The sequence below is a fragment of the Macaca nemestrina genome, unplaced genomic scaffold, assembly GCF_043159975.1.
Source record: "Macaca nemestrina isolate mMacNem1 unplaced genomic scaffold, mMacNem.hap1 Scaffold_46, whole genome shotgun sequence".
In the NCBI taxonomy this organism is placed as follows: Eukaryota; Metazoa; Chordata; class Mammalia; order Primates; family Cercopithecidae; genus Macaca; species Macaca nemestrina.
The window spans coordinates 515,206-532,524 of record NW_027257675.1 but is presented as its reverse complement, the minus strand read 5'-3'; the positions used below and the strand labels follow the sequence as shown (position 1 = coordinate 532,524).

The 17,319-nt window shown below is 54.1% G+C and overlaps 1 protein-coding gene, 1 long non-coding RNA gene and 1 pseudogene across 2 annotated transcripts; all 3 read right to left on the bottom strand.

The window, feature by feature from the left end:
* Positions 1 to 963: 963 nt before the first annotated feature.
* LOC139361386 (leukocyte receptor cluster member 1-like) lies at positions 964 to 5,639 on the bottom strand (annotated as a pseudogene).
* Positions 5,640 to 5,952: 313 nt separating this feature from the next.
* On the bottom strand, positions 5,953 to 6,834 carry LOC139361382 (uncharacterized). The gene is made up of 3 exons (XR_011618948.1): positions 6,558 to 6,834; positions 6,174 to 6,252; positions 5,953 to 6,081 (listed from the first exon to the last, which is right to left on the bottom strand). It is a non-coding gene; the product is annotated as an uncharacterized lncRNA (long non-coding RNA).
* A 2,547-nt stretch (positions 6,835 to 9,381) lies between these two features.
* Positions 9,382 to 15,620, bottom strand: LOC139361380 (voltage-gated chloride channel TMC4-like). Its single transcript, XM_071090007.1, has 5 exons — positions 15,477 to 15,620; positions 15,200 to 15,390; positions 11,322 to 11,469; positions 10,259 to 10,426; positions 9,382 to 9,692 (listed from the first exon to the last, which is right to left on the bottom strand). Exons 1-5 carry the CDS (start codon positions 15,618 to 15,620, stop codon positions 9,498 to 9,500), a joined length of 846 nt encoding a protein of 281 aa, XP_070946108.1. The 3' UTR covers positions 9,382 to 9,497.
* Positions 15,621 to 17,319: the final 1,699 nt, after the last annotated feature.

The window sequence follows — 17,319 nt, the reverse complement described above, 5'->3', positions numbered from 1 at the left end:
GCCCAGTCTAGCTGGGTGACTCTGGGCAAGTCACTCGAACCTCTGTGTCTCAATTTCCTTATCTGTAAAAACGGGGGGAAGAAGACCTACCTAATGCAGTTGTTATGAAGATTAAATGAGTCAATAACGTGTAAGTACTTAATGGTGACTGCTACATAGTCAGTGTCATGGATTTTTTTTTTCCAAATTACTTTTAGTTGGTGTGTTCTACAGTGACTTTTTTTCCCACCAAATACTTCCCTGAAGCCGAGCCCCTTCATGGGGATGAAGTATTACAAGGTTCTTGTCCTCAGAGAACTCAGTCCCCTCTCCTAGTTCTCCCAGGTTGCCATTTTTGAAGCATTTAAGACATTCATTCAGAACCTAGCTCCTCTCCCACTGTGTCCTCAGACATTAACTACAGACTTCCTGTCCTTTCCTGGTTTGGCCCAAAACCATCCTCCAAGTTAGTACATTTCAGGCCATCCAGTCATTAAGAAATTCCCACACCACTGCTGTCACCAATAAAATGTCCCTGCAGAGTGCTTGGATTTAGACTCTGAGCCTGTTCCATTCTCTAGAACAAGGGTGACAGTACCCGCTGCCTGGAGGTCTTTGTGAAGATTAAATGCTAGGCTGTGCATCCCGTCCTCACACGTGAGAGGTGCTCAAAAGCCGCAGCCCTCGAGAAAACGAAGGCTGTGCACTCACACCTGGGGCTGGGGCTGGGGCCCTGCTCTGGCAGCTGGCTTCGGTGGAACCTCTGCGGCCCCCTCCGTTTCCTCCTCGCTGAAGTGGCATGATAACATTTCCTACCCAAGAAGAACCTTCTGAGGGTGGAATGAGAGTGTGCATGCAGGGCAGTTGGCCTGGTGCCTGACACACCTACAGCCCTAAGAACTGTCCCCTTTGTCTGTCGGTCCAGCCCAGATCCCAGACCACCTCCTCATCCACTCACTGACCGCCTTCTCCCCCGGCCAGGGCACCTACATCTACTTTGACTATGAGAAGTGGGGCCAGCGGAAGAAGGAAGCCTTCACCTTTGAGTACCGCTCCCTGGAGGACCAGGACCTCCAGTGACACCGGCCCCTCCCTCTACCCACCCCCTTCCCCCCGCATGCTGATCCCCCTGCCCAGGTGAGGGCCCTGCCCTGGAAGACTGGAGGGAGGCCCCAGGCCACCGGGCATTCCCCTCTCCCAGGAAGCAGGGAGGGGGCCGGGAGGTTTTCCTCTCAGCCCCACCCTGGGGGCCCGGGGGCGAGGGCTGCCCCCTCCTCCCCTCCCCAGTGAGGGACATTTTTTGGTAAACCTATTTTCATTTTGGAAAATATTTATGAATAAATAGTTTTATATGATGGCTGGCAGCAGCGGCCTCTCCTGTACCCCCCTCAGGAGTCAATGAGCAAAGTGAGGGTCCTGCTGGCGGGGGCGCCGGGCCAGCTGGGGGTTGAATTGGGAGTTGTACCGCCGCCTCCGGTCATCTGTCTCTTCTTCCGGCTGACCCTCCTGTAGTGCCCAGCCTTGGACCTGGGCCAGCACCGCCTCTGCCCGAGCCCTCTCAGTTTCTTCCCTCCGAAGACGTTCAGCTCAAAGCTGGTCCAGGGATGGAGGCCTGCGGGGAGAGGAGTGAGGTCAGAAAGCTGGTAGCTCCTAGGAGGCCATTCCCCCAACCTCTCCCATAGAGGGAGCTGCCGCCTGGAAGCCCTGCTGCATCCAGTACGTCCCAGCCTCAGCTCTCAGGCCTTCTGGAAGAAGCCACTTGGTGCTGGGGCACCATGGGCACGTCTCTGGCCTTCCCTTCTGTGGACTTTGGTCCTCCCCAGTCTTTAAAATCTGATGCTCCTCCAGGTCAAGAAAGCAAAATGAGCAGCCCCCTGGCCCTCTCTGGGCCTCAGTTTCCCTTTCTAGAGAAAAGAGTACAGGCAGTGTACCCCCTCTAGACCAGGGGTACAGCATCCTGGAGACAAGCCTGCTTTTACTGTCTTAACCCAGCAGTTCTCAAACTGTTTGGTCTCAGGACCCCTTTATACTCTTTAAAACTGAGGACCCTAAGAGCTTTTGTTTAAATAGATTCTATCTGTTAATATAATGCAAATCAGAAGTGAAAACTAAGAAAGTTTGGGCACAAGCATCTGTGCTATTAGCCATCAGAACGAGGGTGTCTTCTCATCACACAGCCTCTGGAAACCTGCACTATGTGACTGAGAATGTGAGTAAAAAAGGCCAACAGTGTTAGGAAAATAGGCTTGATACCACAGCACCCCAGGAAAGGGTGGCAGGACCCCTAGGGCTTCCTGGACCACATGCTGAGAACCACTTCACCTAGCCAGCCTTTCACCGAGTCCCTGGTTGTCCTGACCAGAGACCCTGCAGTGCCCATGCTGGGCTGCTGCCAAGCCCTGAAAGTCTGGGCCCTGGTCTGCCGAGGAGGGGTCTTCCTTCTTACTCTTCGGGTCATTGCTTCTCAGACCCCTCCTTCTTTTCCTTTCTGCTGCAATTGCCTTCACCACTGTGCTGTCTCTTCTTCCCCAGATGCTTCTGCATCTCCCGCAGAGGGTCCAGACAGCTCTTGATCTTCTCCTCTGGGGCTGGGCCAGGCGGGGGGCCCCCTCGCTCTGGGGGTAGCTGGTACCAAGGGGGTTGAGTCTGTGCCTCCACTGCACTCTGGCCCAGGTATGTCAGGATGCCCAGAGCTTTCTCTTGCCTCTCCTGAGAGGGCCAGGAAATACAAGAGATGGGATACAATCTTTCAAGGTGTCAGGTGTGTCTCCCTGACATAGGAATCTAAGCAAACAGGTACCTAAGGCTTGTCATGAACCAGTTGTACCAGGTGCTGGGGATGGAAGACACCAACAGAGGCCAAGTTCCCCCTGGGGGGACAGTGGCAGGTACAGTAACAACAGGGGAAGGAGGGGACAAGCGGAGCCACTTGAGTGTTCAAAGGCAGGCATCTTTGCAGAGAGACTTGAAGAGAAGCCTGAAGGGATCAAGCAAAGCAGAGGAGCCATGGGTGGGGTCAGCAAGTCCAGAGACAGCAGGCGAGTGACAAGAGCTCATGTACCTGTGTTTTTTGAGATGCAGTCTCGCTCTGTTGTTCAGGCTCAAGTGCAGTGGTACCATCTCAGCTCACTGCAACCTCTTCCTCCCAGGTTCAAGCAATCCTCCTGCCTCAGCCCCCCTAGTTGCTAAGATTACCATGGCACCGGGCATGGTAATTACCATTACCGGGCACCACCATGCCCGGCTAATTTTTGTATTTTTAATAGAGATGGAGTTTTGCTATGTTTGGCCAGGCTGGTCTTGAACTCCTGACCTCAGGTGATCCATCCACCTTGGCCTCCCAATGTTCTGGGATTACAGGTGTGAGCCACCGTGCACGACCACTGATGTACTTTTTACACTTGATCTTAGCCAAAAGGCAGAGGTGACTGATTCGGTTTTTTTTTGTTTTTGTTTTTGTTTTTGAGATGGGGTCTCACTCTGTCACCCGGGCTGGAGTGCAGTGGCACAATCTCAGCTCACTGCAACTTCCACCTCCCAGGTCAAGCGATTCTCCTGCTTCAGCCTCCAGGTAGCTGGGATTACAGGTGTGCACCACCACACTTGGCTTATTTTTTTGTATTTTTAGAGATACCATGTTGACCATGCTGGTCTTGAACTGCTGACCTCAGGTGATCCACCCGCCTCAGCCTCCTGAAGTGCTGGGATTACAGGCATGAGCCACAGCTGGCTGATTTACATTTTTAAAGCCCATCAGGTTTCAGACCCCTCCAGTTTGGAGAACTGAGCAGTTTGCCTAGCAGCTGGGGACCTCTAGCATCTACCTCCAAGCCCTGCGGGTGCCCAGATGGCAACACTTCTTAAGTGTCATGCTTTGGTATGGTTCTAAATTCTGTGTGTTCGTTCTCGTTTGACCTTGATCACAAGCAGTGGCTAAAGTGCCCTCTCCCCCAACTCAATTCATGGCTCCTCTAATGAAGTGGGTGAGGCCAGCTTACTTTCTCCTGTCGCTTTTCTTCCTCCTACTCTTTATTGCCTCTGATCACTCCTTTCCCTTCCTCCGGCAGCTCCCGAAACAGGTCCACAGGGCCAGAACTTGGGGCTCCCGCCTCTGCTGCTTCAAGCTCAGGCAGTGAGTTCTGATGTCTGGCTTTCTTTCATAGGAATTTTGTACAGGCCTGGGGAGAAAGTTATAGGCAGGGCATTCAGAACCTAGAGATAATTCAAGAACTGTGAGTCTGGTGCCCACCACAGAAAACGGCAGTTCAGGGTGCTGGGTTTATAAGAAAGGGAGCACTAGATGCCTAAAAGAGGCACCTGTCCTAGCTGGGGGTGAGGGTAGGCAGATGAGGCAACGCCTGCGTTTTGTAAACTGCCTTTCAAATAGTAAACGACGGGTCATCAAGGATGGCTGGGAGGAGGTCCCTGGCCTAAACCAAAGGGGTTCCTAACCTCAAGTGAGACAATTAAAACAGCCATAAAGGTAGACCAAACTGCATTAGGCCAGACGATCTGAATTCTAGCCATGGCTCCAAGTCACTACCCCATGTCTACTGCTGAAGCCCTGTTCCCCGCCTTCAGGACGCGGATTTCAAACAGTGCTCAGCAGCCTATTGAGATTCTAAAAACCCAGACTACCTCCCACCCACTGTGGAGGATCAGACTAGCTAAGGAACTGAAAGTGGGGTGTACACCAAACAGATTTAAGGAGCCATACAGAAAGCCCATGTTTGTGTGTATGTGTCTAGGGGGTGGTGCAGGAAAGGGCTCGCCCGATGGCGTGGAGCCTGGCTGTCCCCTTCTCCTTGAATGTGCCTTTCCCTCACTGAAGCCATCTCACTTCGTGCAACGGCGATGACAGTGCCCCTCTAAGAACGAACAGTGCCTATTGGGGATTCCGCAAGTCAGGCGCTCTGCATGTAGTTAGCATACAATAGGTGCTCAATAAATAGGCTGTGCAGGCAAACTAAAAAGTGATCCGAATTTCCTTGAACTGTCCAAGCGCTCATGTATTCATTAAATGTTTTTAAGCTTCTCTTTTGTGCTAGACACTGTTCCAGCCATGCGAAATACATCAGTGCGGGGAAACTAAGACGAAGGCGAGATCAAGGGAGGTTTCGTGGAAGTGGGCACAAGGTTTGCAGGGCAACGTCCTCGAAAACGGGATCGGCGCCTGGTCCCGAATTTCACACGGGGCACACTGAGCCTGCGCAACGCCTCAGCTTCCGGCCCCCAACCGCGGCGCGTGCGCGCTGGGCTCCGGAGGTCCGCCCGGCCGGCCTCCAAGCTTACCTCTTGCTGAGCGAGCAGCACCCTCCGCTCACGCTCCTTCTCCTCCTCCTGAGCCTGGGCCTCGTCACGCCGCACGCGGGCGACATTGTCCTTGTTCCGGACGTGCCAGCTCTTCTTAGGCAAGATATTCATGGCATCGTAGCTGTCCAGGGACTGGCACGCCCGCCTCTTTGCACTTCTGATTGGCGAGAGGATGCCCCCCTTCCTCTTGTCCCTTCTTCGACCACAGATTGGTTCCGAATTAGTTGGTACGACCACCTGGCCTGTAACGACAGGTGATTGGCTGAGACGTCCTTTTCACAGGGAATGTTAGGCGTTCGGCTCGTGGTGTCCCCTAGCAACCGCCTTTTATCACAGATCTGAACCAATCATAAGTTGGCCCGCCCCTGATGCTACCAGATGCGGCCGTCGATTGGTCGACATGACCGACAAGTCTCCTTGCGGAAGAGCGCTCGGCACCGACAAACATGCCCATACATTTGATTGGCTGCTGCCCTGCGGTAGCCCTGCCCCCACCTTCAGGACACAGATTTCAAAGCGCGCTCAGCAACCTCGGCTGTATTTATTGATACAAGAAAGATCACCCGAGAGTCAGGGACGTGGCGGCGAAGGGCCCTGGAAATCTCCAGGTACCAAAGCTGGAAGGGCGTGGAGTCTTCTCCAGTTCTCCTAGTTTACAGATGTTGTGACCTAGGCTTAAAATGGGCCTGGGGTCTGAAAGTGGGACGTGAGCTGCGGGTGTCAAAGAGCCGGTTTGGTGGAGGTCAGCGCCACAGCGCGCCGTGCCAGGAAGACTTTATTCTGCGCCTCCTGGGGCAAAGAGAGGTGGAGGTGTGACAGCCCTCTTCCCCAACCCCTTTCCGTGTTCCCCAGGGGCCCTCTCAGGGACCCGCCTGGCTCACCGTCTCTCTCTGACGTTTGAGCTCAGAGATGAGGCGTCCGTAGGAGTTAGCCCGAGCCACAGTGTATGCCATCAGGATGCTGGAGGAGACAGGAACGGAAGCCACTCCTGACACGCTCTTCGAAGTCAGGGATGTGGACCCCTAAGCCCCTCCTCGTCCAGGCCCAAGGAGTTCAGTCTCCCAGCACCTCCGCCTTCAGATCCAGGAGTCCTAAATCCCGCCCACCTCCTCCTTCGGACCCAGCAGTCCAGGAGCCTAGGCCTCCTCCCTCAGACTCAGTACATTGCCTACTCCCACCCCCAAGCCTTTCCTCTCTTGGACGCAGGTGGTAGCCCCCAGATCACACGCATTCAAACCCAGACCCAGAAGTCTGGCCCACCTCACCTGGAGATCAGCAGAAGGGGCACAGCAAAAGCCTGGGTCCCCAGGAAGAAAAGGAAGTTCTGGGTGGTCTCAGGGAGGCTGGAAATTGACTCAGGGATCTGGGCCCAGATGGACGACTGCTCCCGGAATGGACCACACAGCTTAGAAGGCGGGATCCTGAAGTCAAGACAGGCTGGGCTCACGTAGAGCCAGGAGTCTGAACACTGAATGTGGGGAGAGGGCGGGAGAGAGGCGGGAACCTCTCGCACTTACAGGAAGATGCTGTAAAGCAGGGGAACGCTGGAGAAGGCCAGACCCAGGAGAAGAACTAAGGGGAAAAAGAAATTCGCCGTGGAGGCCCGGAAGGTGCGGGCAGCCGGAGAGCAGGTGGAGAAAAGGGTAAGCTGGTGGGGGTAAGGCACGGAGAAAGGGGATCTGAAACACAAGAGCCTGTGCCTCTTTTTTTTTTTTTTTTTTTTTTTTGAGACAGTCTTGCTCTGCCGCCCAGGCGGGAGTGCAGTGGTGCTCACTGCAGCCTCCCCTCCCGGATTCAAGCTATTCTCGTGTCTCAGCTTCCCGAGTAGCTGGGATTACAGGTGTGCACCACCACTCCCGACTAATTTGTTTTGCTGTTGTTGTTTGTTTTCTGATTTTGAGACGGAGTCGCTCTGTCGCCCAGGCTGGAGTGCAGTGGCGCGATCTAGGCTCACTGCGAACTTCACCTCCCTGGTTCAAGCAATTCCCCTGCCTCAGCCTCCCAAGTAGCTGGGATTACAGGCGCTCGCCACCAAGCCGGCTAAATTTTTTTTTTGTGTTTTTAGTAGAGACGGGGTTTTGCCATGTTAGCCAGGCTGGTCTCAAACTCCTGACCTCAGGTGATCAACCCGCCTCAGTCTCCCAAAGTACTGGGATTACAGATGTGAGCCGCCGCGCCCGGCCTACCTGCCTCTCCTTTTTCCCGAACCAGGAGTCTGAGCTCCTTCCTCATCTAGGACCCCGGAGTCTAAGTCCCCGGATCCTCAGACATAGAAGTCAGAATGCCCTAGACTCTTCCTTCTCTCAGATCCAGGAGTCTGTCCTCCAACCCCCTCCACTCTTTGGACCTAGTAATCCAGGCCCCCAGGATCTTCCTTGCCCAGGACCCAAGAGTGCGGGCCCCAATACCTCCTGCCTCAGACCCAAGAGTCCCCCCCTACCCCTTACCTTCTTCAGGTAGAAAAGCAGCAGGAACTTGACCGTGTTAAGCAGGGGCAGCAAAGGGCAGAAAAAACTCCCCATCCAGACCACCGTCTGCGCGTAGATGAGCCCCAGCACCTCGTCGGGCACCTGGAACTCCTGGGTCCGCGCCAGACGACCCAGCGCCCCAGGACAGAGGCCACAGAGGAGCCTGAAGGACGGGGCCGGGCCGGGTCCGAGTCAGGGGCGCCGCGACTAGGAGTTTCCCCGCCTCCACCGCCCTGCCCGCCAATAGGAAGCAAGCGTATCTAGGAGGGGCGGGACTTTCAAGAATCCACATGCAGGGGGTGTGTCCAGAGGACTAGACGGGACCCAGGTGTCGCGGCGGTAGGGGCTGGGCCACAGGGAAGTAACCCACTAAAACAAGGGCGGGGAGTGGGGGAGATCTGCGGACCTAGGGCAAGCAAAGGGAGCCGGCAGAGGCGGGAACAGTAAAAAGGTGCGCGGTGAAAAGAACAGCGCGATGGGGCAGGGCCTGGCCCTAGAGGGGCGGGGCCACAGCGAGGGGCGGGGCTCTCACTTTCTAGGAAACTGGATGAGCAACGCGACTGCCAAGGCAGTCAGCAGATCAAAGAGCAGAAGTTTGTACATTTCCTGGCCCAGGACAGTCTCCCAGCACTGAAGAAGGAAGAAATAGGTCAGAAAGACCTCAGGACCCGAGCACCTGGAGGCCCACGCGTCCGAGTCTCCACATCGCAAGCCTATGAGACCCTATCAATACTTTCTCTGGGGGTCCTCGTTTTTCAAACATTCATACCCATGGGAGAGTGTTCCAGCATCCTGAGCTCCCCTCTCCACCTAAACCAAGAGTCTGGACCCACCCAGCTCCATCTTTCCTTCAGGGACCCAGGAGTCCCAGGCAGACCCCATGCCGTTCTCACCAGAAGTTCTTTGTAATTGTAGCCACAGGTTTTGCAGTCCTTAGCCTCGGAGTCGCCCCCACAAGTGATCTATTTCCAGAGAGAGAAGAGCAGGACCACCAGGGAGGCCAGGCGAAGAAACACGGTCCTGGCAGGGGGAAGGCAGAGAATGGGCCCTGATCCGGTACCCACCACGTGGCAGTCCCCTTCTCAGTGGAACGCGCTTGCATTCAAGCCATCTCACAGATGAAGAAGCTGAGGCCCAGCGACAGAGTCAGGATTGCTTGCTTGCTTGCTTGCTTGCTTGCTTTCTTTCTTTCTTTCTTTCTTTCTTTCTTTCTTTCTTTCTTTCTTTCTTTCTTTCTTTCCTTCCTTCCTTCCTTCCTTCCTTCCTTCCTTCCTTCCTTCCTTCCTTCCTTCCTTCTTTCTTTCTTTCTTTCTTTCTTTCTTTCTTTCTTTCTTTCTTTCTTTCTTTCTTTCTTTCTTTCTTTCTTTCTTTCTTTTGACAGGGTCTCACTTGTCGTACAAACTGGAGTGCAGTGGCGCGATCTCAGCTCACTGCATCCTCTACCTCCCAGGCTCAAGCGATTCTCCTGCCTCAGCCTCCCGAGTAGCTGGGACTACAGAAGCCACTATCGCCGGGCTAAATTTTGTATTTTTACTAGAGACAGGGTTTCACCATGTTTGTCAGGCTGGTGTCGAACTCCTGACCTCAGCCTCGGCCTCTCAAAGTGCTGGGATTACAGGTGTGAGCCACTGCGCCTGGCCAGCGGAGTCAGGATTTGAATCCCTGGATCCGATATCAGCAGGATTTCCGTGTCTTACCTGTCAGCGCCAACATCCCTCTGACCGCCCCGACCCTCCATCATTCCCAGCCATCCCCATGAGGCTGGAACCTGAGCAGGATAAAAACGATCTGGCGAATTCTAGTGTAGCCTTCCAGTAGAGCAATGAGCTTGAACACGGGCGGCAGCACAAAGTTGCCCCCAGCGATGAAGATGGACGGAAGGTAATTCACCCCAAGCTTCAGCAGTGGCAACTCCTGAACAAGGGGCGTCTCCTGGGAGAGGGAGTGGACCATGAGTAGAGGCTTGGGGTCCTGGAGGAGCCAAGCTTAAGGTCCTCCCCCAGACCTCTTCTTTGTTGTTTGTTTGTTTTTGTTTTGTTTGTTTCTTTGTTTGTTTTGAGACAGAGTCTGGCTCTGTCGCCCAGGCTGGAGTGCAGTGGTGTGATCTTGGCTCACTGCAACCTCCGCCTCCCGGGTTCAAGTGATTATTCTGCCTCAGCCTCCTGAGTAGCTGGGATTACAGGTGTGCACCACCACGCCCGTCTAATTTTTGTATTTTTAGTAGAGACGGATTTTCGCCATGTTGGTCAGGCTGGTCTCGAACTCCTGACCTCGTGATCCCCCCACCTCAGCCTCCCAAAGTGCTGGGATTACAGGCATGAGCTACCGCGCCCAGTCTCTCTTCTTCCTTTAAAACCCCGAAGTCCAGGGTCCAAACATACCCTTTCCCATACTTCCTCTGTAAGATCTCTGGCATCCCAACCTTCCATTCCCTCCCTCCATTGTTGGAAATATACGTTCCAGGACCCATTGGCTTCCTCTTCCAAGACCCTCCGCACCTGCAGCGCCACGATGCTCTCTGTAGCCCAGTAGACGCCATAGAAGGCTCCCCCAAGGTGTGCAATCACCAGCAGGTTGAGCAGCACCTGCACCAACCAAACCCTGGCTTCCTGGCCCAGAGTCCGCACAGCAGCCTGGCGCCGCACCACTGTCTCCTCCAGCTCCACCTGAAGGCAGGAGAGATGCCAGCTTGGACTCCATTTCCCAAGGTGCTGGCCTCTGAGTTCCCCAGGCCTGGCTCTCCAGAGATCCTCCTCAACGTGAACTGATGCAGCCATCTCCCCACCAGCTAACAACCTCTGCAGTCCCGGTTCCACCCGCTCCGGGGCGCTCTAAGAAACCAGTGGCCCTTTGCAGCCCCGCCCCTCCGCGGCAGGATCCAGCAACCCAAGCCCCCATCCCTGTGCGGCCAATCTCAGCGCCCCGGGCTCCGCCCCTGAAGCTCCGCCCAACACCCCCAAGATCCGCCCCTGGTCAGCCCTGCCCATCAGAGGCTCCGCCCCCAGGTGGCCCTGGGCTTAATGGCTGGCCTGAAGTTCCAGGTCATCTATATCAAGACGCCCCGCTGGCCGCTCCCATCACTTAACTTTGAACCAAATTGCCTTAAAGCCCCTCCCGCTTCTTGTGCTTGCTTTTTTTGGTAGAGAGGGAGCCTCCCTATGTTGCCCAGGCTGGTCTTGAACTCCTAGACTCAAGCGATCCACCTGCCTCGGTCTCCCAAAGTGCTGGGGTTACAAGCATGAGCCACCGATCCCAGCCTTGGCGCATCCTTTTCCTACACACTTGGATCTCGGATAGCCCTATCGCGGCCTCCTCTGAACCCTCTCATTCCCCAGGACCTGACTTTCTTGGAGAAGGAGCTGCCTAGCGTCTCTCCGGAGGCCCCATCACCGGGTTAGGCCCTGTGCGTTATGTCAGCCCGGTCCAGTCTGGTCCCTACCCCATTGCAGACCCTGCCCCCTAGTCGCACCTAGGCCCCATCACCGGGTTAGGCCCAGTGCGTTATCTCAGCCCAGTCCGGTCTGGTCCCTACCCCGTTGCATAACCCGCCCCCAATCGCACCTGTAATTCGTACAAGATGATGCGCTGGCGCAGCTGCACGTGGATGTCCCCGCAGAGGGCGAAGTCCCAGGCCGAGAACACCCGGTGGCTGTAGCTGGTCAGATCCCCGGACTCCGCCAGCAGTGTCTGCTTCAGCCCGGACACCGAGCTGAGAGGGGAGACAGGATGTGAAAGGACAACCAGGAACGGGGGTTATGGGGGGATCCCTCATATTGGGACCAATGAGGAAGACGAACCCTAAGGCCTTGGGTACTAGGGGAGCTGCCATCAGATGGAGAAAGAGTCAAAGAGGCGGAGACACCTACAGTCATTGAAGGCAAAGTCCAAGGGAGATTCAGAGACAGACCTGGGGCACAGGCACCCCACAGAGAGAGGTAGAAACCTGGGAGACAGGGACAGAGCCCGGGAGCGAAGAGGGCAGAAACCCAGAGTGAAAGGGACAGAGGCCCTGAGAAAGACAGAGATGTGGAGGAGGGACAGAGGCCCCAGAGGGAGATTTGGAGAAAGGGAGACAAAGACAGTGAGAAAGGAGAAACTAAATCTACAAAAGATGGGGGTCAAAGACCCATAAGAAGTACAGGCACCTAGAGAACGGGGCTGGGCGGGAAGACCCAAGAAGAAGACAGAGACCCAGAGAAGATGGCAGGTAAAGACTCAAGAGACAGGGGCACACCAGGCGCCATGGCTCACGCCTGTAATCCCAGCACTTTGGGAGGCCGAGACGGGCGGATCACGAGGTCAGGAGATCGAGACCATCCTGGTTAACACGGTGAAACCCCGTCTCTACTAAAAATAATAAAGATTAGTCGGGCTAGGTGGTGGCCGCCTGTAGTCCCAGCTACTCGGGAGTCTGAGGCAGGAGAATGGCGTGAACCTGGGAGGCGGAGCTTGCAGCCAGCTGAGATCTCGCCCCTGCACTCCAGCCTGGGCAACACAGCGAGACTCCATCTCAAAAAAAAAAAAAAATTGAGACTTCTTCCTAGCATAACCTGCTAGGGCCTACCTGATCTGACCCTTCCCTACTTCTCAAAGCTTAAATCTTTGTCTTTTTTTTTTTTTTTTGACACGGCCTTGCTCTGTTGTTCAGGCTGGAGTGCAGTGGTGCGATCTTGGCTCACTGCAACTTCTCTCTCCCAGGTTCAACTGATTCTCCTGCCTCAGCTTCCCGAGTAGCTGGGACCACAGGCAAATGCCACCATGCGCAGCTACTTTTCATATTTTTAATAGAGATGGGGTTTCACCATGTTGGCCAGGCTGGTCTCAAACTCCTGACCTCAAGTGATCCGCCCACCTCCGCCTCCCAAAACGCTGAAATTACAGGCATGAGCCATCATGACTGGCCCTGCCCCTTCTTCTCATACAGGCCTTTTATTTCTCAGAACACCTCAAACCTCTTTCCTACCACATGGCCTTTGCACTTGCAGCTCCCTCTGCCTGGAATGCTGGTGGCTTGGCTGTTCACCTGCCTGGCTCCTTCTCTTCTTTCTCTTCATCTGCAGGTCCCTTACTCCAGATAGAAAGGCTTTTACCACTCCATGTAATGAGGGTCCCTACCCATTTTCTGTATCACAGGGGTTGGCAAACAAGACTCCAAGGGCCTAATCTGGGCCAACCACTGTTTTTGTAAGTAAAGTTTTGTTGGAACACAGCCACACCCACTCATTTATGTATTGTATGTGGCTGCTTTTGCACTACAGTGGCAGAGTTTGGTTGAGTCCCAGACTACAAGGCCTTCAAAGACGAAAATATTTACTTCCTGGCCCTTCACAGAAAAAGTTTGCTGATTCTTGCTCTCTATCCTCACATCCCATTCGTTTTCTCTATAGTATTGCTCCCAAACTCAAATAATTGATTTGTTTGTTTATTTTATTACTATTATTATTTTTGAGATGGAGTTTGCTCTTGTTGCCCAGGCTGGAGTGCAATGGCCCAATCTCAGCTCACTGCAACCTCCACCTCCTGAGTTCAAGCAATTTTTCTGCCTCAGTCTCCTGAGTAGCTGGGATTACAGGCATGCATCACCATGCCTGGCTAATTTTGTATTTTTAGTAGAGATGGGGTTTCTCCATGTTTGTCAGGCGGTCTCAAACTCTCAACTTCAGGTGATCCACATGCCTCGTCCTCCCAAAGTGCTGACATTGCAGGCATGAGCCACTAGGCCCAGCCTGCTTGTCTATTTAACAGTCTGTCCCACAGTGTATCTCCCCTACTAAACGGTAAGCTGTACATATGTTTGGGGACTCCCAAATGGTTCTCCATGTCCTAGTACAGTGCCTGGGCAAAGGAGACACTACACTGCAATATATATATATTTTAAAGACTAAAATTGAGCCAGGCACGGTGGGTCACGCCTGTAATCCCAGCACTTTTGGAGGCCGAGGCGGGCAGATCACCTGAGGTTGGGAGTTCGAGACCACCCTGACCAACATGGAGAAACCCCATCTGTACTAAAAATACAAAATTAGCCAGTAAAATTGACTGGGCATGGTGGTTCACGCCTCTAATCCCAGCACTTGGGGAGGCCGAGGTGGGTGGATCACTTGAAGTCAGGAGTTCGAGACCAGCCTGACCAACATGGTGAAACCCCATCTTTACTAAAAATACAAAATTAGCCAGGTATGGTGTCGCATGCCTGCAATCTCAGCTACTTCGTGGGGGTTGAGGCAGGAAAATGGCTTAACCCAGGAGGCAGAGGTTGCAGTGAGCTGAAATCGCACCACTGCACTCCAGCCTGGATAACAGAGTGAGACTCCATCTCAAAAAAAAAAAAAAAAAAAAAAAAAAAAAAAAAAAAGTTTACTTTTAGCCAGGCACATTGGCTCATGCCTGTAATTCCAGCACCTTGGGAGGCTGAGATGAGCAGATCTCTTGAGTCAAGGAGTTTGAGCACAGCCTGGGCAACATAGCAAGACCCTGCCTCTATAACATTAAAAAAAAAAAATTAGCAGGGCATGATGGTGCATCCCTGTGGTCCTAGCTGCTCCAGAGGCTGAGGTGGGAGGATCAGTTGAGTTCCGGAGGCCCAGACTTCAGGTGAGCTATGATTGCACCACTGCACTCTACCCAGGTGACAGAGTGAGACCCTGTCTCAAAAAATAAAACAGGGTGGGCGCGGTGGCTCACACCTGTAATCCCAGCACTTTGGGAGGCCGAGGCAGGTGTATCACCTGAAGTCAGGAGTTTGAGACCAGCCTGACCAACATGGCAAAACCCTGTCTCTACTAAAAATACAAAAAATTAGCTGGGCGTGGTGGCAGGAGCCTGTAAACCCAGCTACTTGGGAGGCTGAGGCAGTAGAATCGCTTGAACCCGGGAGGTGTAGGTTGCAGTGAGCCAAGATCATGCACTCCAGCCTGGGTGACAGAGTAAGACTCTCTCAAAAACAAACAAACAAAAACAAATGAAAAAAAAATCCCCAAACCTTTATTTATTTTATTTTATTTTATTTTTTTTCGAGACAGAGTTTTGCTCTGTCGCCCAGGCTGGAGTGCAGTGGCCTGATCTCGGCTCACTGCAAGCTCTGCCTCCTGGGTTCACACCATTCTCCTGGCTCAGCCTCCGGAGTAGCCGGGACTACAGGTGCCCGCCATCACACCCGGCTAATTTTTTGTATTTTTAGTAGAGACGGGGTTTCACCGTGTTAACCAGGATGGTCTCGATCTCCTGACCTCGTGATCCGCCGGCCTCGGTCTCCCAAAGTGCTGGGATTACAGGCGTGAGCCACCGCGCCCGGCACAAAACCTTGATTTTAACTCACACAGAAGAAAGGGTTACACGGCAAGACTGAGGATTCTTGGGGAGGGAGTTTCTGCCACCACCACTTGCTTCCCTACCCCAACCCGTCCCGTCACGGGGTCAGGGGTGCAGGTGCCACTGACCGATGCAGGATGAGCAAGAGGCAGATGAGGCCAACTGCAAAGGCCCAGCACAGGTAGGTGACCGCCAGGCGTGGGCGGGGCGGGTAGAAGCCATAGAAAAGAGGGGACCATTCCAGGTAACCCTGTGGGGGAAGGCGGCGCGGGGGCCACTGTGGGAGGAGGCGGGGCTCCTGGAGCTGCACAGTCAGGGTCTGAGGTCAGGGTTTGATGTTCGTGTCATTGAAGGCACTGGGCTCACAGGTGGGCGGGGGAAACTCCCAGGGCCCCAGGCACCTACTTCTCCTGAGAGCAAGTTGAAGAGCTGAGTGACAAAGGTGACCAGGCCCTGGGAGTGGGGGTTATAGGAGCCGCAAGGCGAGGAGGTGTTGGAGGCGGGAGGGCCTGGGGGAGCGCCTCCCAGCCAGGTGGGCAGCAGCGTCATGCAGGCCATAATTATGCACAGAGGCCAGCACGTTGAGGAGGAGCAGGAAGCGCAGCAGGGAGAAGTAGGACTCCGTGCCGGCGCCAAACTGGCCTGCAGGGGGCAGCAGAGAGAGGCTCAGGTTCCTTTCCGGGAGCAGGACCAGCTCCTCCCATCCCGGCACTAGGGGCCCAGCCGTGCCTTGCTTTCTTTCTATTTTTTTATTATTATTATTGTTGTTATTATTATTATTTTTGATTCGGAGTCTCTCTCTGCCGCCCAGGCGGGAGTGCAGTGGCGCGATCTCGGCTCACTGCAACCTTCACCTCCTGGGTTCAAGCAATTCACCTATCTCAGCCTCCCGAGTAGCTGGGATTACAGGCACGCGCCACCATGCTCAGTTAGTTTTTGTATTTTTAGTAGAGACAGGGTTTCACCATATTGGTCAGGCTGGTCTCGAACTCCTGATCTCAGGTGATCCACCCACTTTGGTCTCCCAAACTGTTGGGATTACAGGCGTGAGCCACCGCGCCAGGCCCAGCCGTGCCTTTCTCAGACCCAAGAGTCCAGGCCCCCAACCCCTTCTCCCTCAGACCAGGGAGTCCAGACCCCGAGCCCCTCCTCCCTCAGACCCAGATCCCAGTCCCTTCTCCATCAGATCCAGACCCCAGCCCCTCCTCCCTCAGACCCCAAAATCCAGGCCCAAGCCCCTCCTCCCTCACACCCAGGAGTCCAGGCCCTGCCCCCAGGACATCACCCGAACCCCACCGCACCCCCGATCCTCTTCAGTGTCCATGACCAGGGCTGCAGGCTTCGAAAACCTTCCTTTGTTTTCTCCTTGGACCTCCGAAGTAGCCGCGCCCATTGGTCCCTCCTAGTTCCAGAGCCATAGACCACCTGGTCCCTGGCATTTCTTTGCCTGGGAGGGAAACAGGCAGAAAATGAGGGGTTTTGCAGCCCCAGACTGGAAACCATCCGAATGTAGAAACAACCCAAAAGTAGAACGGAGAAGTAAATTGTGGTCTATATATAAGATAGAATACCCTGCGGCAATAAAAAAGAAACCAATTGAGTGCGGTGGCTCACGCCTGTAATCCCAGCACTTTGGGAGGCCAAGGTGGGTGGATCATCTGAGGTCAGGGATTTGAGACTAGCCTGACCAACATGGTGAAATCCTGCCTCTACTAAAAATACAAAAAAAAAAAAAAAAAAATTAGCTGGGTCTGGTGGTGGGCGCCTGTAATCCCAGTTACTCGGGAGGCTGAGGCAGGAGAATCGCTTGAACCTGGGAGACAGAGGTTGCAGTGAGCTGAGATGGCACCATTGCACTCCAGCCTGGGTGACAGAGTGAGAATCCTTCTCAGAAAAAAGAAAGAAAGAAGGAAACCTAATGCTAGGCAGAAGAAAACAGCACAGAAGACTGAAGACTGCATGATTCTATTTGTACAAAGTTGCAGAGCACAGAGCTGGCAAAGCTATACAGAAAAGCGGGAGGCTGGAGTGGGAGAATCGCTTGAGCCCAGGTGTCGGAGGCTGCAGTGAGCTGAGATCACACCACTGCACTCCAGCTTGGGCATCACAGTCAGACTCTGTCTCAAAAAAAAAAAAAAAAGGTTGGGGGAGAAGGTTACCATCTCCCCGTGAGAAGAAAGGGGGTATCAGGGGAGGGACGCACGGGTGCTGTCATGCTGTGTCGCTTGCCCTAGCTGGAGTTTATCTG

What these genes read in the sequence shown, in the direction of transcription:
- LOC139361380 (XM_071090007.1), bottom strand. Translation starts at nt 15,620, where the DNA reads ATGACGCTGCTGCCCACCTGGCTGGGAGGCGCTCCCCCAGGCCCTCCC. An exon ending in CTCTTGCTCATCCTGCATCG is followed by an intron (nt 11,470 to 15,199) that starts GTCAGTGGCACC and finishes CTCCCCTCTCAG; the next exon opens with CTCGGTGTCCGGGCTGAAGC. An exon ending in AGAGCATCGTGGCGCTGCAG is followed by an intron (nt 9,693 to 10,258) that starts GTGCGGAGGGTC and finishes TCCCTCTCCCAG; the next exon opens with GAGACGCCCCTTGTTCAGGA.